The sequence below is a fragment of the Anabrus simplex genome, chromosome 10, assembly GCF_040414725.1.
Source record: "Anabrus simplex isolate iqAnaSimp1 chromosome 10, ASM4041472v1, whole genome shotgun sequence".
NCBI lineage: Eukaryota > Metazoa > Arthropoda > Insecta > Orthoptera > Tettigoniidae > Anabrus > Anabrus simplex.
The window spans coordinates 20,190,105-20,215,593 of record NC_090274.1 but is presented as its reverse complement, the minus strand read 5'-3'; the positions used below and the strand labels follow the sequence as shown (position 1 = coordinate 20,215,593).

General features: G+C 39.4%; 1 protein-coding gene across 1 annotated transcript in view; it reads right to left on the bottom strand.

Annotated features, from left to right (window-relative positions):
- Nucleotides 1–25,489, bottom strand: part of dom (domino) — a 485,316-nt gene that overhangs the window by 24,133 nt on the left and 435,694 nt on the right. The window contains exons 39-43 of the mRNA XM_067154429.2: nt 24,862–25,050; nt 16,344–16,592; nt 14,429–14,554; nt 13,907–14,035; nt 218–388 (exon numbers count right to left, since the gene is read on the bottom strand). Of these exons, the coding sequence (XP_067010530.2) occupies nt 218–388; nt 13,907–14,035; nt 14,429–14,554; nt 16,344–16,592; nt 24,862–25,050 (864 nt within the window). The remainder of the gene's footprint in view (nt 1–217; nt 389–13,906; nt 14,036–14,428; nt 14,555–16,343; nt 16,593–24,861; nt 25,051–25,489) is intronic.

Here is a 25,489-nt window from a genome sequence, read left to right as displayed (position 1 = left end):
AAGAATTATATACAAGAACAAGGCAGAGCACTGAAAATAATTCCTATACTTACGGAATTCCAAGAGAAGAAATAGGTAAGACAGTCAGAAAAAATAACACAACATAATTAAGGACTGACGAAACCACAAGTTTGTCATAATTGTTTTCACTTTTCCTACCAACAGCAGGTATTATTTTCTCTCGCTGATTAGCAGCAAACTAAGATAGAAAGAATACCTGCGAGAGAATGGCCTGTTGTTGAGCTGTGGAGACGGACGGGGCCACTTTGATGGTCCCGGCGAGTGCTGACGCTAACGTAGACGCAACACTCACTTGTGGACGCCCACTCGAGTCGATGGTTACGTTAGGAACGGACGTTCGCACACCGCCGGGAGCTGCAGTTACAACCTGCACAGTTGAACAGTGGGATTCCACATGTAGGCAACAAGGTTTCAAACGCATAGCATGTGAAAGGTAAGCAGATATTTACAGAAGCAGGATAATGAAAAATACCGAGAAGAAATGGTAGTTCTAGAGGAAGCAGTTAAGAAAGCAATCCCCTCTTCCAGTAAAGTTTAAGAATAATGGTGCCCAACCCTTCACCGCAAATTGATCAGAACATGCTTAACAGGCACATATATATGGTTTGAACAAAATACACTTTTTACTTGTACAATGGATGTGTTTCATGTTTTTAAAAAAGTATATTTTAAATCTTAAAATTGGATAGACTGATGTATGTATTGTAACGAGTAAACAGCAGCAGACTCTGTTACGAAGGACAGCAATAATTTTCATAGCTTATGTGCGAAGTGGACGGTAGTATGAAGTATTTATTCAGGATGATAAGAAATGCACTGAATGGCTAATAACTCAAGAGTTGGAACACTTGCAGTAGTCGGTTGTGTTAACGAACAACGTTTCTGTAGGTCGGAAAGTTAAATGGTTAAGTTTACCATAATAGTAGCAATAAACTGTTGGTGGTATTTTGTTTGGTGGTATACAGTGGAACCTCGATTCTCCGTTTTTGGAGGGACCACCGTAAAAAAACGTACAATACGGGAAAATGGAAAATCCAGGAATGGATGAACCATGAACAATTTGGCTAAACATCACAAAAAAAGATATATGTATGCTTAAAATCTTACAAACACCCCTAAACCAAACAAAACCAAACTGCACCCCCAATGGGCCTTCCGCCTACCAAGCGACCGCTGCTCAGTCCGAATGTCTGCAGATTACAAGGTGACGCATGGTCAGTGTGACGAATCCTCTCGGCCGTTATTCCTGGCTCTCTAGACTGGGGTCGCCACCTCACCATTAAATAGCGCCTCAATTAAAGGCAATCGCAGAATGAGTGAACCTGGAACCAGCCCTCATATCCAGGTAAAAATGCCTGACCTGGCCGGGAATCGAACCTGGGTCCTCCGTGTGAGAGGCAGGCAAGTTTGACCGCGGGGCCGGCTTCAAACATTAATTACTGGTACGCGACTTAAAAGTCTCGCAACATTACATTCAGTTTTACTGGGGAAACTTCTTCGGATTCCTGTGAAAATTTCTTTCAGTTCAGCAACTTTGATCGGTCAAACTGTTTGAAAAACCTAATAACATCAAGCCAAACAATCCACCACAAGTATTTTTTAATTCTCTAATGTAATAAAATAAAGTACATTGGGTACAAAAGCGCCCAACATGATGGCGAAATCCCTTGTTCTTTAAATCTTCCATTGTAATTTGGTCACCGGTATACTAGTAAATATGTTGGAAGATGGTCCGCCTAGTCAATACTATTTATTTATTTACCTTTCACCTTACCATCTAGTACATGATTCGAGAATATTATGCATTCTCTTCCTCAGCTAGTGGATTAAAATTCAGTATACAATAAGACCTGATTAAAATAAGGGGGGCCCCCATTAAAAATTCATATTTACTGTTACTAAGTCAATACGGATCCATCCCGACCACCATGGTCAAGATTATTAATAACCGGTATACTATTTGAGGTCAGTTTGTGGAAATCTTGTACCGTGCAAATTAGGCCTACGGCCTACATCAACTTTTAAAGGTTATGTTGAACTCAAGAATATTGTTTCGAATGTAAGTATCGATTCTCAAGTTTTCGAATGCATTATATTCAATTATGTCTGTCACTAATCACGATTAAATTGGAAAGAGAAAAAGTATCATAAAAACTTCCAAATTTATTATTCGCGATTTTGAGCTCAGCTGGAAAGCTCGCTCCGCTGTCCAAGTCGGCATGAGTGCGAAATGATGCAAAGTTTTTTACATGTAACGTGCGCAAATACTGTAAAACGACTGCGGTTTTCACATTTTAACACAACAACGTGAAATTCCTAGTCTTACATTAGGACCAAAACAGTAATAGGCAATCCCAAAACCTCCCACGGTTTTATGTCTGTAAGGTGAAACATCTATTCTGATCTCGATAACGTAATCGTATACGATAATATTAAAATACCAAATTTGTGTTTCCTGCCTGAAAGCTCAGCGATTATACAGGGCCTTGAGGGAAGTGCCGAAAACCTGTTTGGCGATACACTCGGGGGGGGGGGGAAAGTAAACATTTAACCCTGGACATAATGTAGACGCTTTGCAAGTACGAACATTTGACAAAACTCGTTCCGTCTTCAAGTAGAGCTGTCAAAATGCGCTCTGTCTCCTTCCAATTGTCGTGGACACTCTGCTTTATGATTTCAATTCTCTATGCAATACCACACGAATGCGATGCTAAGATGGTCCCTTATGCACGTTCACCGCCGATCGCTTTTCTGCTTCCTCAAATTACCGCAATGACTGGACATTAACACCAAGATTCGCAAGTATGCCGTAGCCGTCCTTTTGTGAGATACAGTTTCTTGAAAAACGCGTGATCGATGATTTAGTGTTGATGGGACTGAAATTTCTGAATGGTTGATATGGGAAATCGTTTCTTCGAGGAACAGATAATGCGGGATTTTTACAACGTGATTTAATTAGAATGCTTGCGGGACCACGTAATTTGAACGGATAATACGGGAAAACGTAGTTTCCGGGAATGTATAATCGAGGATCTACTGTACTTTATTTCCAATTTTAAGTTACAGGACACTTCTACTGTTTGCTATGTTTTGTTACATAACTTAACGCTAGTTATTGATCGATTGTAGTTAAGACCATCAATTGCTGGCATGACACATCTGTCTTCTGGTACGTGGTAAAACACTGACCTGTCTCAGGGCCGAATTCATAGTCAGCACTTATACATAAGTGGAACCCTTAAGTATAAGGGATCACTTATAAAAAGTATTCACTTATATGAGTTTACATCTCATAGACATCACTTAAAGAGCACGCTCATTGATACAGTAAGTATTCACTGGAGATATGGCAATGCTGTATATTATGCCCATGCTTCTTGGATCGTGTAGTTCTGGCTACCAAATAGCGGGATGATCTATTGTGTTTTGTTTATGGAAGGACATTGCGTGATCGTGCGTGACATATTTGATGTTAAAAGATCGTCTATACTGTATTTGGTTATCAGAACGGATAACAAAACACAGAGCTGAGATGGCACCTGCAAGAACATGCGTATAATATAGAACAAGCAGACCGACGCAGTTTCTAATCAGAATATGAATGACGTGGGAAAAACTTGTTGTGGACAATGCAAACTACGAAAATGCCCAGAGTCTAATTTTCTTCTTATAATATGTTTATAGTTATCCAGGTACTTGAACCAATACAAATATTCATCCAAATGTACAATATCTAGCCTTACAACGTTTTTTATGATTTGACAAATACAGCCACAGCCGTTACGTTGTAATAGGCCTACTTACTTCCCCAATAAAATGTAAATAGTATGTTTTAATGTGCGATGCCATCATTTCAAAAACTTCTGATATAATACGGCAAACGATTGGTTGAACTTTGATTAAATAATATTTTTATTTGGTTTAAAATTGCCAAAGGCAAATAAAGGTATCGACTACGTGGTTAAACAATTCTTTGATTCTTAGATTGGTGAGAAAATGCCGCTTTCAGGTCAGTTGGTGCGTGCATTTCACTGATCTTGGGAGACTAATACGAGGGCTGTAAATAAAGTATGCAATATTTAATGAACTAACAAGTACAACTGCATTACATTCCTTCAATGTGGTCACCCACAAAGTCTATTACCTTTTGCCAAATGTTGGTAAGCCATTGGCAAGGTGGTCCCTCTTGACGACAGTGACGGAGCGCCCTACTGCATGGTGTACAGATGCCACGTCAGGAAATCGGCGGCTTCGGAGGAGTTCCTTCAACTTCGGAAATAGGTCCAAGTCATGAGAACTCGTGTGGCGAGTACGGAGGGTGTTCCAAGACCTCCCAACGCCACCATTGATTGTTTGCGACATGACAATGTGTGTTGTCATGCACACGACAGGGCGAACATCTCGCAATAAACATGTGCAGTGCAAATCCACAGTCTCATTCCGACCCGCACGAAACTCCTTGACCCATCGTGCAACCGCCCTATACGGTAGGTGATGCATTCTCAACACAGGCTTCACAACTTTCTGATGCATTTTTGCTATGGGCAACCTCGATTTTAATCCACGAACGCTGATCACCCTGTGAAAACTTGCTTTAGAGCGGTAAAATGGACATTCTTCACTTCAATGCCACACATCAACAACTTTCCCAACTGGATGGCTGTCAAATGCACATTACACATGAACAACAGTGCCATCAAACCCCTCCCATATCCTAGCATTTTACGTAAATATTTCGATTTTTTCCTGTCACATCAGGATCATCCTGACAGCAGACGGAAATACCCGCGGCTGTCTCGCCATGGGTTGAGCGGTCATTACCGAACTTGACACCCAAAGGAGAGACCAGCTGTTACGGGCAGAGAAGAAAGATCTCCCTTGGAGGGCAAGGGAAGCCTTTGTGTAGGAAATGTCATATAAATTCATCAGAAAGGAGAACATGCTCAACGCTTTAGATGGTGGAAGAGGACACCAGTCCCAATGGCAGATGAAACAGAAGAACTTTCTCCTGTCAGCAACAACTGTATTTCAGTGAATAGGTTGCAAAACGAGTCTGCATGCTCCTGAGGAGTGACCTAAAGTTACACTTGGCAGTAGGTATAAAATGTTTCTGGTAGTGGCACCCAACCTTAATAATAGTCTAAATACAAATATGGACTTTTAAACTTGCCTCAGGAAAGGTTAGGGTGTACCCTGCAAGCGATGCACAGTTCATTGGGTATTGAGAGAACTGTGAAAAATAGGCAACCAGTAGCCAATATCATGATGGGAATAATTAACCTTAACCCTTAAGAAATCATGTAACAAAAAGGTACATAAACATTCGCATCTTTTTGACACAAATTTGCAAATGAAGGAATATAAGTAATATGAGCAAAATTATTCATATCTATGCATAATAGGAATCCTGATCAGCATAGTGGCCTTCAGTTCAATGGGCTCTGGGTTCAATTCATGGCTGGGCCAATGAAGTTAACTTTGTTGGTTGATTCCACTCGATCAGGGATTGGATGTTTGTGTCCGTTTTAATACAACACTACACTGCCACCTATAACAGAACTTTATATACAGTGCCTGGACAACGAATTAGGAATTTTTAATTTTGATTCAGTTTCAGGACTTTTTATCAACTTTTTACTCACTTAGGTTATTTGTTCGGGTGGAAATGAATGTGAGGCTCTTCTCTTGGTTTGAATGTGGTAATAACTCAATTCTCCACCGCTAGATGTCTTAGAGTTCCAAGTTTTCCCAGTAGATAGTGTAAGTGCTGCCATTGTGAAAGTGTGTCTAGTTTTGTGCCTCTTAGTTTTTTTCAGAATATTGATAAAGGAAGTTGTTTTTTTGAACTTAATTAGGTGTCAAAGTTTTCCAAGTGAATATAATATTAATTTATTGTTATTCCTGAGATTAATAAGGAAAACATAACAATGGGTAAAAGAGGAGACCTGAGTCCAAGGAAGAAAAAGGAAATTGAGGATATGTTGAAATGTTCAAACTTAAAATCATATGAAATTGCCAGAAAATGTAATGTTTCTCCACAAAGTGTTGGAAGAATTAAAAGAAAGGTGGACTTAGGTGAACCAGTTACACCAACAAAGCAGCAAAACTGTAGGGGACTGAGAAAGACCACGCCAAGGCAGGAAAGAATGCTTAGGAATCTTGCTTTGTGTAACCGAAAGATTACTGTTACGAACATTAGAGATGCCTTGAGTGATGCAGGTTGTAATTTAAGCGCGAAGACAGTTCGTAGGCGACTTCACGAGTCCGGTTTACGATCTCGCCGTCCAACAAAAAAGCCAAAGTTAACACCAGCCATGATGAGAAAGCGCTTATCTTGGGCATTGAGGCATAAAGATTGGACTGCAAGTGATTGGTCAAAGGTAAGTTCATTTTTTCTATTGTTTTGTGAATTAATTCAGCCCTTTGACCACACTTTGTCGTCGGCTTTATCAAAATTTTATCAAATTTCAAAAAGAATTTGAGTCGCTGATTTTTTAATACTTTTTACTCCATACGTTTCCTTGTTGCAGGTTTGCTTTTCGGATGAGTCGACAGTAGAAATTATGCAAGATCGTCAGCAGCATGTGTGGAGACGACGTGGAGAGCAGTTGATGTCCGAGTGCATGAAGGAAACTGTTAAATACCCCGGTAAAATTATGGTATGGAATGTGATATCTGTCCATGGCACTGGGCCATTGTATTTTGTTGAGGGTACTATGAGGAAGGAACAATACAAACATGTCCTGGATACTTGCCTAGTTCCTCAAATAAATGAGTGGTATCCAGAAAATGATGGAATTTTCATGCAGGATGGGGCACCCTGCCATACTTCAAAATTTGTCATGAATCATCTGCAGCAGGTAGGAATCAAAGTGTTGGACTAGCCAGGGAACAGCCCAGACCTGAACCCCATTGAAGGGATATGGAATATTATGAAAAATAAGGTCAGTAGTCCCATGTGCACTAATATTCCTTAATTAAAACAGCGTCTGCAACGAGTATGGCAACATGATGCGGCTATTACTGAAATGGTGGCACGGAGTATTGAAAGCATGCCAAGGCGTGTTATGGCTGTTATTAAAGCTAAAGGTGGTACTACCAAGTACTGACTGTCTCAAATGATGTGAAAATAAGTGCATTAGTTATGAAACATGGTAAAAGCATTGTAAATATATTGTACAAATTGAAATAAAGTTATAAAATATAAGAATTTTTGGAAATTCCTAATTCGTTGTCCACTGATATAAGGGTGTGCAGTCTCTAGAGAGGTCTGCTGCGATCTCCCCACTTGTGACAGGGAGGAAATACATGCAATAAATCTAATGGTGAAGGCAGCACAAACACCCAGTCCCGAGCTGGAGGAAATAACCAATGAAGGTCAAAACCCCCGCCCCAGTGGCAATCGAACCCAGGAACCCTTGAACTTCAGGCTAGCATGCTCATCAATTAAACCATGGAGCCACACCATACCGTAACACTTATACATAACATAAGAAGTCTGTTCAGCCGCTCACTAATTTTCCAGTTATTTCTATGTATACTTTCTAACAGAACACACCCACATTTGTGGGTTGAATCTCGTAACAATAGCAGATGGGCAAGGAATTACTGTCAACAATGACCGGTTCTGCTCTATGACAAATAACTCAACAGCAGCTGAAATTACATTGGGCCAGCGATATTTAATATTACCACATATCAAAAGAAATTTCACTGGGATCTCCGAGACCTGACATGACTAATTAAGGGTTAATGACCCTGGCAAGAATCCGAGACCTGACACGACTAATTAAGGGTTAATGACCCTGGCAAGAAAAGCAAAGGATGTGGTGAATTTTAGAGAAAGAGGGTACAAAAATGACAGTGTTAAGCAAAAGTTAATGGAAGAGGAAAGGAAAGAGGAGAATGAATAATAATTAATGTTATTTGCTTCATGTCCCACCAACTACTTTTAGCGTTTTCGTAGAGACGCCAAGGTGCCGGAATTTAGTCCCGCAGGCATTCTTTTACGTGCCAGTAAATCTACCGACATGAGGCTGAAGTATTTGAGTACCTTCAAATACCACCGGACTGAGCCAGGATCGAACCTGCCATGTTGGGGTCAGAAAGCCAGCGCCTCAACTGTCTGAGCCACTCAGCCCGGCAGAGGAGGATGAGGAAAGGATATACACTACACTGGAGTGGTGGCCGAGAGGTGAAAAATAGAATGTGCCTGATAATATCAAAACAGCTGGAAGAGTATGTAGTATGTGAATATGGTAGAGTACATCAGTGACAGGATAATGAAAATTAGACTGAGAATGAGGAATGAACTGAAGGACTTCATACAAGTGTATACACCACAGACAGAGAACAAAGAGAAGGATATTGAGGAATTCCTTGAGAAACTACAAAAGGAGAAAACTGATGGGCAACAAATGGTTTTGGAAGAAAAACAGCAAGAAAATTACAAGATATGGCTGGGGTGAGAGAAGAGTAAAGTCAGTAATTGATTACTTTCTGGTGGAAAGGACAAATTGCAGACATCCCAGCTGAGCTTAAAGTCACAAATAAACCAAAATTTCTGGAGTTTTGTGAGATTTTTTTTCCTTTTCTTTTCTTTTTTTTTCTTTTCTTTCTTTCCAATTTGCTTGTGATTAGTGACAAGCAGAATTGAATATAATGCATATAACGTTTGAGAATCAATACTTACATTCGTTTGTAACCATATTCTCGAGTTCAACATAACCTTTAGAAGTTCACGTAGGCCTAAATTATGCAGCAAAGAAGTGCAAGAACAAGTTGATGTTGCACTGAACGAGACAACTGAGAAGTAAGGTATGAAAACTTGCACAGAGGAAAGTAAGAGCATGGTAATATCACGAGGAAAAAGACAAGGGAAAGGCACGGTGAAAATTGGTGGTCAAAGCCTTGAAATTTACGACACTTTCAAATACCTAGGGAGTGAATTAATGCAGAATACAAAGTTGGATGCCACCGTGGCTCAGGCAGCAGCACGTTGGCCTCTCACCGCTGGGTTTCATGGTTCAAATCCTGGTCACTCCACGTGAGATTTGTGCTGGACAAAGTGGAGGCGGAGCACGTTTTTCTCCGGGTACCCCAGTTTTCCCTGTCATCTTTCATTCTAGCAATGCTCTCCAGTGTCATTTCATCAGTCAGTCATTAATCATTTACGCAAGTGGAGCGTGACAGACTTCGGTAGCCAGCACAATTCCTATCCTTGCTGCTAGAGGGGGCTTCATTCATTCCATTCCTGACCCGGTCGAGTGAGTGGAAACAGGCTGCGGATTTTCATTTACAAGGCTAGACATGAAGATTAACAAGAGGATGCAACAGGACAATTCATTCTATCAGTGTGTAAGAGACCCGGTCTGGAATAAGGAACGACCACGGAAGTGAGAAGAAAGAGTATACAAAACATATTATGCATGCATATTGACTTATGTGGCTGAGAACTGGACAATGACAAGTAGGGATGAGACTATAATTCAAGCCAGTGAAATGAAATGCCTAAGAAGTACAGTAGAAGTCCGCTATAGCGAGTACGACATAAAACGAGTGATCCGTTATAGCGATGACTTTTTTCAGCCCCTTCAAAATTCCTATATTAAACTCTGTATCGTACTTTGGTTACACGAGAACCATATAACTGACGCATCCGTTATTACGAGTGATTAAGCGGGCGCGATTTTTTCCGTTACCAACATTTATGCATCCCAGCGATGATACTGCATGCGATAGATTACTTTCGGCATCGGTTTCCTCGCTATGTGCACTAGCGAGTTCTCTCGTCGACATTCAAAGGCGATGTCGGAGTTGATTAGTAATACCCGTCGATAGCTGTTCTGTAAAGAAAATTCGAAATGAAAGAGAACATATTTTCGTAATAAATACTTGAATAACGTGTCTGATAACGATTGTTAACTCGTTAAAAATTAAGGCTGACTAAACAACCACTTAATTTTGAGGCTAAATACTGTAATTAAGTAAGAATGGGATACACCTCGAGATATGGCAGAGTGCTTAATTGATTTCAGGGGTTAGTTCATATTTTGTTGCGTCTGGTTAAATTATGGAAAGGCTATTATGAAAATTTATAGCGAGAAGGTTATCATTTCTCTACTGGCGCTTGAAGTGTGTTTTCATCATAAGTATAGTACGGTTAAGTTAGGATACGTGACGCCGTTTGAATAAGAAAACTGAAACGTTTGCAACAAAATGTGATCGATTATATTCGGTACGGTATAGTTTTCTCACTTTGTGCATTTGCGAGCGCTCTCGCTGACATTCAAAGGCGATGTTGGAGTTGATAATTAATACCCGTTGACTGCTGTTCTCTAAACAAAATTCGAAATGAAAGAGGATAACACGTCTTCGTAATAATTGCGTAAATAATGTGGCCGATAGCAGTTCTTAACTCGTTACAAATAAAGACTGAAGTAAATGATATGTTAATTTTAATGTTATGTACGGAAATAAGTGAGAATGTGATACACCTCAAGATATGGCAGAGTACATCACTGATTTCAGAGGATATTTCATATCTTCTTGCGTCTAGTTAAATTTTGGAAATGCTATTTACACCATGTGTTTCAAATATGTTTTCATGATACATATACGGTTATGTTAGGTGATGCTGTTGAAGAAGAAAGCTGAGGTGTTTGCCACAGAAGTCTCTGGAGTGATACCATATATCTCCGAATCCAAGACAAGCATGACGAAATCAAATGTTCGGCGTCTAAAAATATGTAGGCCTACTGTACAACAAGGCATTCATATGAATTTACAAAGTTCTTTTTGAGCCTGATTTAAATTTTTTGAAGGAAAAAGTAGGGCTCGTCTTGGATTCAGAGAAATACGGTACTATATATTTTTTCAGAACGAAATTAAACACACACTTTCACGTAGTATCGGATTACGAAAAATAAACAAGTAAGCCGTAGTGTGAATATCATCTGCGGAAAGCAAGTTTTGAACAAAATAATTGCCGTTTCATACTGATTTTAATATGCATGGGTGTTTTAATCTTGTCAATCTTATGTTAATTTTAAGGACACTTCCTCTAAAGCATTACTTTGTCAATTTTATACATTTTTCATCTAAACAGTGTTATGTGGCTGAAGATGTTGATAATATACGAAACATGTACCACTTTTGACCATTAAAAATTGCCTTAAGCAATCATTGTATCGACTAGGTGGAAAATAAATACTTAATTGTGAATTTCATACAAGAATCGGATATAACGACAATCCGTTGTAGCGAGTAAATTTTTCGCTGTTATGAATTCTTGCTATAACGGACTTCTACTGTATTACAGGAAAGACAAGAGAAGACAGATTGAGAACTGAATACTTAATGAGAGAATGGATAGAAGTACAGTGAGATGATTTAGACATGTAAAGAAGGTGGAGGAGAAAAGAATACCAAAACAGATGATGGAGATGAAGTTCAAGGGCAAGAAAGCGAGTGGGAGACCTAGTAACAATCAAAATACACTGAAAAACAGGAGATAATACCATCTGCCTTGTCAATACTATACAAAAAAACGGTTTAATGCACATTACTTATTGGTAAATATTTTCTTCACCAAAGAAGAGAACGATGTTTTCTCGAAACATGAACGATCAAATAATATGTACAGTAGAACCTTGATAATTCGAAATTGGTTAATTCAAAATCCCGCCTAATTTCATGAAGCTCTTATTCCCAGAAACATTCAAAATTAGGATAATTCGTAATTTGAAGAACAATGTCAGCACCATTACTGAAATTCAGACTTTTAATTAAAAACTTATCTGCGTCATGATAGAGCACATCTTCTGGGAACGCGCAGGGGTAGTTTTCCACACTTTCACTCACTTCAGTGTGTCTACAGTGTGCTTCATTTTTGCATAAGGTAAAGTGAAATCGTCTTTCTTTTGTATTCTGCATTCTGAGGAATGCCACAATATCACGTAGCAGAGTGTGTGTGGAGAAGCAGAATCTGCGAACAATGGCAATACCGAGAATTCGTGCGCACCAAAGAATACTGTCAATGCCGATGAAATTGCATTTTTTTTAAATGCCGAGCCCAAATGGACTTAGGGTTTTAAAGGAAAGAAGTGCCACCCGGGAAATCGATCATGGGTGGAGGTCACTGTACTATGTTGCAATGTACACGGAAGCGAAGGACTTCGTTAACTCGTCGCAGGAAAGTTCGATAAGCCACGATGTTTTAATAGAGTCGGGCACTTTCCCCGCAAGTACAAGGCATTTAAAAATGCAAAAAAGTACAGTAATCCAAAAAATAAAGCATTTGCACAGGGTAGCCAGCATAATTTGTCCTCATCTTTGAATCGCATGTTTTTTCTTTCGTTTCGTGAGGTTATGTTTACCAGTGATTTATCAAAATGTATTATTTGAATAATGTAAACGCACATTGTTGGAAACATTTCAGAAATAGTTTTTTCCACGGCATATGAAAGGTTTAAACTGTGAATCAAGGGGATTGCATGCATTAATGGGTCTTAGAATACTTTGTGACGCGGCAAACACATGGCATATGCAATTGAGAAACTAAATCTGTTAAAAAATTAAGGAGAAGAATATCCAATTTCAGTTAAAAAATTGAACAAAATAAGCAAACCATAACCAAAGCAGATATAAAGGTAATGTCATAAATAAAAATAATGACATTATAATTGTAAATTTTTTGAAAAGAACAACATAAAAGAAGTAAAGGACCCCAATAAGAACCTATGCAGTGAACTTTTAAAGAGAAAATGCTTTATATTGAATGAAGATGAAATGGAAATGGGAATTAACTCCCATGAATCCACGATGCTTCTTCTGCAAATCCATGAAGAGAGTCATCCTGTTAGGTCTACTGTCAATTGCCACAAGAATGCTGTAATTCAGACTTCACAAAATATTTACAGCAACACGTAATCACCGAGAATAGCAGATCAATTTCTAATACATTAAAGGCTGCTACTCAAATACAGTCAATAGAAATTGTCAAGGACAGTATATATCTTACAATGTTACAAACATGTATTCGAATATTCCAATAAGGAAACAACAGTACTCTAATGGAAAAAAAATGAAACCACAAGTTTACTGAAATTAGTGGTGTAAAATTAATGCCTGACTCATTGGCTGAATGGTGAATGGACTTCGGTTCAGAGGGTCCCGGGTTTGATTCCCAGGTGGGTCGGGGATTTTAATCATGTTTAATTCTTCTGGCTCGGGGACTGGAAGTTTGTGTTTTTTCCAACACTTTCCTCTTCACATTCAGACCAACACACTACACTACCAACCACCACAGAAACACACAATAGGCATTACATACTTCCATATAAAGTTGGCGCCAGGAAGGGCATCCGGCCTTAGAACAGGGCCAAACCCACATGCTCGACACAGTCTGCACCCGCAACTCCACAGGTGTGGGAAAAGCGGTAGAAGAAGTGTTGCAAAATTAATATTTTACTTTCAACGGAAAATTTCACCAAGATAGAGGCTTCCAATGGGAAGACTTCTCTGAAAATTTTTTAAGCTGATATACAGAATATCTCACCGAACATGGGAATTAAATTTTATATACCTACCATGAATACTAAGGCTCAATATGTTGATGATACGAGTATTTAGTCCTGAGTTCTTTCTTATGAATACTGGACTATAGAACATTATGTGAAAGGAATAAAGCTCTCTTTATACCAAACTAATCATTTAAAAAATAACATATTTCTCATTGTAGATGTAAGAGTTGGAATTCCAAAAGTAAGAATGTCTTGAAAACTGCAACAGGAACCAAATGTGTTTCAAGAATTTTGTACAATGCATTTGTTCCATACAGTCTCGACAATGGTATCTTACAAAGAAGGAAAGCAGAAATGTCTACCTGAATAGTCTGTTTGAGAGTTTGAGGCTGTCCGGTTGACAAAGGAATCACTCTGGTTTGCAGGGCTTGACCTCCAGCAGCTACCTGCACACCAGGAGCTTGTGTCACTACAGCCTGGGATCCAGACACCTAAAAATATCAAATAACATCATGAAACACACATACTGTAAGAGAAGAGATTTGCCGATGTGATCTACACTACTTAGTTTCTGTGTTTATGTATAGAAGATGGCAGAATCTGTTACTTGGTTGTAAACACACTGTTGTCCATCCTGACTTCCACCTGCAGCAATAGTATGCACCCTGAGGAAATTCTTTCTTTTTTGGAAGAAATTAAGTTTGATGTGGATTTTGATAGTAGTGAAAAAGGAAGTGGTAAAAAGGAATCACTGTATCACAGAAGACCGACTGATCAACCAAGCAGTCGATTTTGCGTGCTACCTTACCTTAAACAGGAATCACTGGTTTGACCGAGTGCAACAAGAAAACACATTACATTACATTTCGGAACCTGTTACTTACATGAGCGATATGCTGAACTCCCTGGGGGACATGTTTGATGACCTGCTGGATCTGCTGAACTGTCATAGTGGCAGGCTTCTGAGACTGAACTATCAACTGAGCTGGGACTCCCCCTTTACCAGCCACCTAGAACACATCACATGTAAACGTTAAAAAGGCTGAGAAAGTTTCGATCATCATTCCTATTAAAACAGATCAGAAGAATGAAGAACTTCACACTTGATGATATACTGAACATGTATGGGGAATTCCGTGTCTCATTCAGGCACCCACCGAACCTCAAAATCAGCTCCCTCGCTATGAACCACATCAACCTCTACCTTCCACTGACTTTTCCATGAGAACATAACTCAAAATTTACATCTTGAAATAAAATTGTAATCGTTCCACTTTAGCAATCGATGTACATCACACTGAGTGTTTAGCGACAGTGGTGCCCTGCTACACAGTTCAGATTACACATTGTTGTAGTGAATGTTGGATATGTGACTTGTAGCACAGTATTTAGTAATATGATTTGAATGAAATAAAACTCCACTGTTGTGCAGCGAATTGTAACAAAGAACATACGCCTGGATGCAAAGAAATTTCCAAAAGAAATTTCCAAGGGTTTGTTTTAACCTGGTTTTATTTTATGTCAAATTATGAGTCTTCACTGTGTATTCTTCATTAAATCAATAAATAATAATAATAATAATAATAATAATAATAATAATAATAATAATAATAATAATGTGTTCTTTTTACAGTCTGCTTCACGTCGCACTGACACAGATAGACCTTATGGCAACGATGGGATAGGAAAGGGCCAGGAGTAGGAAGGAAGCGATCGTTGCCCCAATATTTTCCTGATGTGAAAATGGGAAACCACAGAAAACCATATCTTCAGGGCTGCTGACAGTGCGGTTCAAACCCACTATCTCCGGAATCCAAGCTGACAGCTACGTGACCCAAACCGAACAGCCACTTGCTCAGTCTACGTTTTAATACAGCAAGTACAAACTTCTGCCCTTTTACCGAAGTCGTGCAACTCATTCCACATGCAATGGCTGTGGCCGCATTGGTGAGAACCAAAGTTTTGGGAGTGCACGGAAGCGCCTCATGAATGCATGCTTACAAGAATTCCAATCATTACAGGCTTTTCAAATTCAAGGTACTTCACAAGTTTTCCAGGTTGTAAATAATGGATATTCCCGTCCCCTTCCCAAAACCCCTGCATCTCCACATTAATAGCCAAATTATAATGTTGAAATTTACACATGGCTAAGTGTAGTGTTTAATAAGTTTACTTTAAATACAAAATTGTAATTATTTTCAACTAATGTTTTATCTGGATGAGTCACAACCAGTAACCCCGTGCAAACCTTTCACACTTTGCCTCCTCTGCAAGGTTTATTACGTAGAAAATGCATAGAAAAAAAAAAAATGTTCCTCTCAGGAGGGGGAAAATAAAAGTAAAAAAGGCATCCATTTCCTGATACGAACAATGGTTCCACAGCAACAGCTTCCTGGTGTAGAGGTTTACTGCTAGCAAATGAGAGCTGAAAACGGTGTTTCCCATGCATGGCTAAAAACGCCTTGAGAGGATCATGCCACCAAACTCATCTACAGAGACAGTATTACTAAACTACCATTATTATTTTGGTGTTTGGCAGTACTGCTATAAGAAACTGTAAACCGTTAATTCCGGTATTGTCATAAAAGGACGTGTCTAAAAAAAGCCACTCTCTTGAACGCAAGTCAATCTGAGACAGGCGATATTACATGTTGTTAGACGTGATCTAGTATCTATAGTTATAATGGATCAGTTCTGTGTGCCACTGTTCCAGTGGTAAAAAGTTGGATTGCTTATGTTTGAACACAAACTATTGCTTTTTTACTTTTTAAGAGAGAAAATATAAATAAAACATAGTACCTGAGCTAGCTGAGCCACTTTCTGCATTGGTAGCTTCCGTTGCTGCATGATCTGCTGGTGGTGCAGGGTGAGCTGCCGTATTTGTTGCTGCGTGGCCGACTTCACGCCAGGAGAGAGGGTAGCTTTCACTTGCGGTATGGTCATACTGGTCACGGGGATGGTCACACTCTGGGACGAGCCACCAGGAGCAGACACGGTCTTCACCAAGGTTGCCATCTGTGTCTGGCCTGAAGTGCCTGCTTGTTGCATCTGCAGAAGAATAAGAAAATGGTGCAGATGTCAGTCTTAAAGTCTTTTGGAATACTCCAGAGTTTAACTATTTCTCTGTCGTATTTCTTATAACACGAGACGCCTTAAGAAATTAAAAAAGTGATTATTTATGCATTTGAAGTCAAAGATAGAATAACATAAAACTTATGAAATCCTTCTATTTATTGCCCTTGTGGTCTAATTTGTGGTCCTTGGTTAAATCTTTGCTTGATCTTATGAAATGGGGACATCTAGCAGTAGGCGATTTTTGTTGTTGAAAAATACGTTTACATTCTGATTTATGGCACAATATTATCCCAATATATTGAAACCGCATACATCAGAAGTCTAGTGGAATATCTGTGTTTTTTAAGATGTGGAAACCAGAATACAAATGGGAAGCATTTACTGGACTTCTGTGCTAGTATGGGATTAGCAGTTATGAATACATTCTTCAACCATAAGGCTATTCACCACTACACAAGGGAGGGTAGGGGCACCAGATCCATAATAGACTATATCATAACCGACTTAAAATTCAGAAAATATGTGAAGAATGTGGGGGGTATTCCGGATAGGTCATGAGTATGAGTCATCTCATACAGATGACAGTAGACAATGTGACTCAAATGTGGTATTAAGACGACCTGCACTAGAGAGAAGATCCAGCAACTCCAATCTAGATATACAGGGTCTCTCAAATAAACCCAGAGTCTGAATCTCCGATTTTAACAAGGTGACACACTTATCATTGCAACACCGTATTTTCGTACGTAAAAGTTCTGGTTTCATCTTAATGGCAGTGTGAACAGTAATAACTCTCGCTATTGGTGTAAGAAAATCCTAATGGTGTTTACGAAGTCCCTCATTATGATAGGAAGATTGGTGTTTGGTGTGCTGTTAGTGCAAGACGAATAATTGGGCCTATTTTGTTTGAGACGGCAGTAAATGCAGAGAGGTACTAAGATGACATTTTGACGCCGTTCTTCCATCAGTTAACGGAAGAAGAAAAATCGCATGGGTGGTTTCAATGAGATACAGCACAAAATTATATTCTTACAATCTCGGAAGCGTTTGCAGACAGAGTGATCAGTACTGGTCTACTTCCCCCTTGTTCTCCAGATCTAACAGTGTGTGATTTTTTACTTGTGGGGTAAACTGAAAGAAAACATTAAAAATGAAATCAGTAACATTGCAGTAGAAGAACACTCTCGCGTCAGCGAGAATGTAGTTACCAGATACAATACCCGTGTAACCCAGGAAGGGCGGCACTTCCAGCATCTTCTATAAGGTAAGATTTCATATAAGACTGTATACATGCTTAAAGCAGGGCAGCCACACCTGAGTTTATATGAGAGAACCTGTACACGAATGACCTACAACCTTGGATTTTAACATGATCACATGTTCCATTCAACCACATGAAGTAGAACTGAGAAAGATGTTCTCTCCTAGCCATTAACCGATTTAAAAGAGACACTTACCACACAACGATGTAGAACTACTTGTTAATATCTACATGTGTACTTGCACCACGTTGTGAATTTAATCCATCTAAAATATGGACAACACTAACTATATAATGTCAACATCAAGCTCAATACCATTGCAATAATTCATGCGTGTGCAAACTATTTTAATGTCATCAACACAAACACAGACTCATTTCAGCAAATGCTACTGTAACTGACAAAAGTGTATATTATTTAAATGTCATGAACATAAACAAAGACTTGTTTCATCAAGTGCTAATGTAAAAAAACGACTAAAGATTTTAAGCATATATTTACAAAAATATTTTTATGCATAGCCTAATTAGTTTATAGTTATACGGCTGAAGATGGCCCAGGACTGCAGGGCTGAAACTAGTACCCTGTATACAATAATATATCCATGTTCTAATCTGAACTTGTATGGATTAGGAGGAACATCCTTCAGTATTATATTTATGTCAGGCTTGCAGACGGAATGACAGCCGTCTATAATGATGTAAACCTGACATTGTAACAATGGAGATCTTCACACATTTTGCTATGTCTAGTGCAAAGCTATACCACTGTCTAATAAATAGAATGAAGGACAGGAGAACATGATACTCAGAAAGGGATTTCATAAAAATGACCTTTTTTGGAGTGGTTGTAGTGAAGTTTGACAAATTTGTATTATCATTTATGCTTTCACGGCCTGTGTAACTATTCAGGATGTATATTTTGCGTTTATGCGGTGTAATGAACTATATATAAACTCTCAACGCGTCTCAAAAGGGACCTTACCTTTCTTCATCAGAAAAAAAGGAAAACACGATGCATCAAAGGTTGCTAAGAGAAAGCAAGAAACCCTAAGATGTAATAGGGATGCCGTTTAAGCCCCACGCTAGGGACAATGGATGGCAACAGTAAAGCATATAATTTTCTGATGGTTCTGATCATAGGTAGCCATGATTTACTGAGAACGTAGCCTGTATCACGGTTGAAATTATCTGGGTGTTTACGTATTTCAACTGCCTCCCTGATGATTCTGGGGTGATGTTTTATAAACATCCACTCCTTGGAACATGACATCATGACCAGCTGTTAAGGCATGATCAGCTGATTTATCAATTGGTTGACTCTGATACACCTGTTATGTTCCTTAATGCGATTACATATCGTTCTCAAAGTCTGCCCAACACAAAACTTGCCACAAGTACGGGGAACTCTGTAGATACCAGGTTGTTGCAACTTAGGCAAACCATCCTTAGTTGTTACAGACTATGAATCTAATGTTAAATCCATATCGACGGTTGAACTTCTTAAAAAATTGTAGAAAACTATTTTAATCCTCCTAGTCAATACTATATATTTTACGTCCAAATTAAGACGAAATTTCACACATAAATAGACATGTTTTGACCCGGTATTGGGTCATCCTCATTAAGACACTTATTCATCATCATTTCCCATTATCCAGCTGTAGTCGGGTATGGGCAAATATGGTGCCTCTCCACTTTCTTCAGTCTTTCCACCACTCCTCCTCCAACACTGTGTCCCAGTCCAGGTTTTTTTTCTCTAATACTGCGTTGGATTGTGTCCTTCCGTTTCACTTGTGGTTATCTGCAGCCTCTCCTTCCTTGCATTAGCATTTCCATCACCTTTTTTGGCATTCTTTCATCCCTCATTTGCTTTATGTGCCCAAACCATCTTAGTCAGCTCTTCTCTATTCTATCATTCATTTTTTCCACTCCAATTTCTTCTCAGATTTTCTCGTTCCTTATTTCGTCTCTTCTACTCTTCTGTATCATACCCCTCAAGAAGTTCATTTCGGCTGCCTGTATTCAACTCTCATCTTCTTTGTCATTGTCCAAGTTTCTGCTCCGTAAGTTGTTATGGGTACGTAATACATCTTGTACATAGTTTCCTTTGCTTCCATTGGCACTAGTGTTGGCTACTGGATGCATGATTCGAAGAAGTGTATCGATTCATTCAAGTGCCCTGAGTGAATCGATTCACTGGAACGGCGAACTCACGCCACACGATTCAGCTTACTCCCAGTGGACAGTGCTGAGCGGTGCACTCACGGCTCACTAGTGGGACACTGGACGTTGTTGGGGAGCCAAGCTTCTGCTGCAGCGAGACAGTGAATCATGGCACATAGAAAGAATCGTGCGCAAGCATGGCTCAGTGAGACACAAGATACACATGGCTCCTTATCAGCACACTGGAAACTGGCGGAAAGCCAAACTTCCGCTGCAGCGAGACATACAGTGAGCCACAGCACACCGAAAGAATCGTACGCAGTCACGGATCAGCGAGACACAACACACACACGGTTCATTATCGGTACACTGGACATTGGCAGAGAGCCGAACTTCCTCTGAAGCAATACATACAGAGCCATGGTACACTGAAAGAATCGTATGCTATAATGGACTCTCAAGCTCAGCTTATTTGAAAATAATATCCACTTGCATTCACTGTCCTCTTCTTACAGGGAGGTTTACATAATACATACATACATACATACATACATACATACATACATACATACATACATACATAATCATTATAGACAGTTATGCCTTTCAGCGTTCAGTCTGCAAACCTCTGTGAATTTACTAAACGTCGCCACAATCCTCAATTTGCAACTAGTGTTGTGGCCTCATTTAGTTCTATACCCCTTATCCTTAAATCTTTAGAAACCGAGTCTAACCATCGTCGTCTTCGTCTACCTCTACTTCTCTTACCCTCCATAGCAGAGTCCATTATTCTCCTAGGTAACCTATTCTCCTCCATTCGCCTCGCATGACCCCACCACCGAAGCCGGTTTATGCGTACAGCTTCATCCATCGAGTTCATTCCTAAATTAGCCTTTATCTCCTCATTCCGAGTACCCTCCTGCCATTGTTCTCACATATTTGTACCAGCAATCATTCTTGCTACTTTCATGTCTGTTACTTCTAACTTATGAATAAGATATCCTGAGTCCACCCAGCTTTCGCTCCCATAAAGCAAAGTTGGTCTGAAAACAGACCGATGTAAAGATAGTTTCGTCTGGGAGCTGACTTCCTTCTTACAGAATACTGTTGATCGCAACTGTGAGCTCACTGCATTAGCTTCACGACACCTTGATTCAATCTCACTTACCATATTACCATCCTGGGAGAACACACAACCTAAATACTTGAAATTATCTACCTGTTCTAGCTTTGTATCACCAATCTGACGTTCAATTCTGTTGAATTTCTTACCTAATGACATCAATTTAGTCTTCGAGAGGCTAATTTTCATACCATACTCATTGCACTTATTTTCAAGTTCCAAGACATTAGACTGCAGGCTTTCGGCACAATCTGCCATTGAGACCAAGTCGTCAGCATAGGCCAGACTGCTTATTATATTTCCACCTAACTGAATCCCTCCCTGCTATTTTATACCTTTCAGCAGATGATCCATGTAAACTACGAACAGCAAAGGTGAAAGATTACAGCCTTGTCTAACCCCTGTAAGTACCCTGAACCAAGAACTCATTCTACCATCAATTCTCACTGAAGCCCAATTGTCAACATAAATGCCTTTGATTGATTTTAATAATCTACCTTTAATTCCATAGTCCCCCAGTATGGCAAACATCTTTTCCCTCGGTACCCTATCATATGCTTTCTCTAGATCTACGAAACATAAACACAACTGCCTATTCCTCTCGTAGCATTTTTCAATTACCTTGCGCATACTGAAAATCTGATCCTGACAGCCTCTCTGTGGTCTGAAACCACATTGGTTTTCATCCAACTTCCTCTCAACGACTGATCGCACCCTCCCTTCCAAGATGCCAGTGAATACTTTGCCTGGTATACTAATCAATGAGATACCTCGATAGTTGTTGCAATCCTTCCAGTTCCCTTGCTTATAGATAGGTGCAATTACTGCTTTCGTTCAATCTGAAGGTACCTTACCAACACTCCATGCTAATTTTACTACTCTATGAAGCCATTTCATCCCTGCTTCCCCACTATACTTCACCATTTCAGGTTTAATTTCATCTATTCCTGCTGCCTTATGACAATGGAGTTTATTTACCATCCTTTCCACTTCCTCAAGCATAGTTTCACCAACATCATTTTCCTCCTCCCCATGAGCTTGGCTGTTCGCAACACCACCAGGATGATTTCCTTTAAAATTATAGATGGATTTATTTGCAGTGTTAAAAAGGTAATCAAAACATAATTCTAAAGTAGCTAGTACGTAGATAAGCTATTAGGTTATACTATTTATTAGTTTAATGAATCTTAGTATTATAACTTGGTTGACATTTGACAATTAAACTCGACTCTAGCCTGCCCTATGATTATGAGTCATGCTCATGACCACTCAAAAGTACGTTTTATATTGGGAAGAATGGCTCAGTATTCTCTCAGTTCGTATGTCACATCCTTGCACAAAACTTCAATTATATGTGGACAGTCAGTGAGCCGACTGACGCAATAACTTAACCCTCTCCCGCCCATAGCATAGTAAAGTGTACTTGTACTTCTAGTCGCATGTATGAGCCATCTATCAGCCGATAGACAAATATAACTTACTGTTACTAGCATGTGCACTTCCTAGAGACCAAAGATATTAGTTTTCTTCTTTTAAAACCTTAGCAGGCATATTAGAACACGAAATACGGAAGGCAGTGACAGAATGTAAACAAACATGTCGATGCTTAATTAGCGTGAAAATATTTTAAGCGATAACGATATTGAACGTTTGGTGAACGATAATTCTGACTGTGAAACTGTTAGTAGTGGCTTAAGTGAACTCAGTGAAGTGGAAAGTGAAAATGAAAGTGAAAATGAAAGTGACAATATTTCATGAAATGACAACGTACACATGCATGATGACAGATTGTAGGCATAATTTCCAGTGGACAAATACATTGTCTTACGTTGACCGGCGGACTTTACTGAAGAGGTAGGACCTTCCCATTCTCTTCCTGTGGGTAGTAAAGCATTAGAGTATTTCTCCCTTATATTTGATGAAAACATTTTCGATTTAATTGCCCAGAAAATGAATGAGCATGCTGCTTACTTTTTATAAATGTCTGCATTATCATAATGATGGCTGAAAAGAATTGCTTTAATTCTGGGGAAAACATGCTTTTTAATATGGGCAGGAAAGGGTTAACCAACAGTATTTTGAATCAGAAAACCAGTGGGTCACTGTACATCTCGGGTAAAACAAATTATGACGATTTCTAAAAAATCCTCTGCTGATTAAAAAATACATATTTTCAAAAATGACTGAGCGAGTTGGACGTATGGTTAGTATCGTGTAGCTATGCGCTTGTATTCGGGAGATGGTGGGTTCGAATCCCACCGCCGGTAGCCGTAAAGATGGTTTTCCGTTAGTTTCCCCATTTTCACACCAGGAAATGCTGGGACTGTACCTTAATTAAGGCCATGGCTGCTACCTTCCTAATCCCAGACCTTTTGCATCCTGCGTCGCTGGAAACCTTCGATGTATTAGAGTGACTAGCATTTTTTTCTAAGAAAGGAGTTCATAGTATGAAGACCAGATGGCAGCAGCGAGCACTGAATGTTGTTGCTGCTGTCTTATCAGTACATACTACACAGATGCAGTAGGAGCGGTGACTCTAATGAGCTGTGAATCGGATCACTGTATCGATTCAGTGATGTGAACGGAATAAAATGAATCGATTCAGTTAAATGAATCGAATATCCCATCACTAATTGGCACGTCTTTGTGCCATAACATGTTTCTTACACTGTATAATAAATTAAAAATATAGGAAACACACAAAATGAAATGTTAATTAGAAAGTTTTTAAAAAAGCATGATGAGGGTTAAAAACTGTGAAATGTTGATCGTTAAAACAGTCTTGAGCTGGAGGTCTTTCTGTTTCAATGTTTTTGTCCTTTGGTGTGGTTCAACTGGTACCTGTATACTGTTGGCTTAGTTGTTGTGTTCCGACATGGACTGATATACAGTACATAAGCATAATTGAAGTTGATTTTTGGTCTGTGAAATGGATAATAAAAATCGTATTAAGGTTGAAAAATGGTGACTAACAGGAACGACATTTAGATTAAGAACGAGAATTAACTTATGTTACGTGGCCCGCTTGTATCACCCGTGTTCTCTGATTACGGAGTCCAGATCTCGCCATGCGTTTTAAAAACTTGTTTAGTACAATTTTGTAAGAATATCCTTAGTTGGTCGCAGGAGCTGCCTAATCTTAATTGAAGTTCCAAATACAGTTCATACATTGTACCTAAGTAAGATTTTAGCAATATGATCCATCATGTTACGTATGTGAGGCAGGTAAGCAGTTCTCTTACATATTTTTTCTTAAAAGACGTCTGATTACGCGTCGGTTTCAGAACAAGTAAAGGAACACATTGAAGGACGAACTTCATATCAGGTCAGTGTGAGAAGAGGGAGCTGCAGAAAGAGGAGAAACACAAACACGGAAGGACAAGGACAGTTTCCGTAATATGATAATATCATCATGAACAGCCCCCTTCCTGATCAATTCCATTTCTTCTACACCCATCTCTCCTCAGGCCCCGATGAGTTCGTTTTTACTTCCCAGCTCCAGCAAAGGGCCATCTTGACAAATCTTCGGTCTTGATGGGGGATGTTTATTGAAATAAGAAGAAAGCCAAATAGAAAAGGGAACAAACATAGGATAAAGATAAATACAGGTGGTAAAATATTTTCACAGGACAAACACAACAGGGGAAAAGGATCCCTATGAGATAATAATTCTATGACTTGAATAAACTGACCTGCAGACCAGCCTGAGCCAGTAGGTGAGCCTGGGGCAAGCCAGGCTGAGAGGTTACTTGTACTTGTTGAGCTGCTGCTGCCTTCTGCTGAGCCACGAGCTGCTGCTGACGCTTGATCATGGCTGTCATCTCAGACTCCGATACAGTGCGAGACATGGTCTGCTTTCCGCCAGCAGTCTGTTTCATGAACTGCAAGAAATGGCTCAGAGTTGGAATGGGATTATAGACTATTTCTAAATCTAACAATACTTGATTTAAGAAATCTCAAGAAAACTTAAAGGAGCAGAATGTACATACTAAGGAAACAGAAGGAGGTCACTGAACTGGGAAGAAAAGGATACAGATCATGAATACAAAATTTTCACTGATTTTCACTGTGAGATTTCTCCAGCTAATAAGTTGATGTTGTCCTGCTGATTCCTGAACCATTTTATATGCATACTAGCGACACACTTCCGCTTTGCGTGGGAACAATTTTGAACTTATGGTAAAAGGCCTTGTGAGATTTACTAAGATTATCCTGATGTATGGGCAAGGTTTTCCAAGACCCTTCTGGTCGCTTGCCTGCATGTTACTTTGCTCATTTATTCCCATATAATATTTAAACCATTTCTGCACTTTCAAAAAA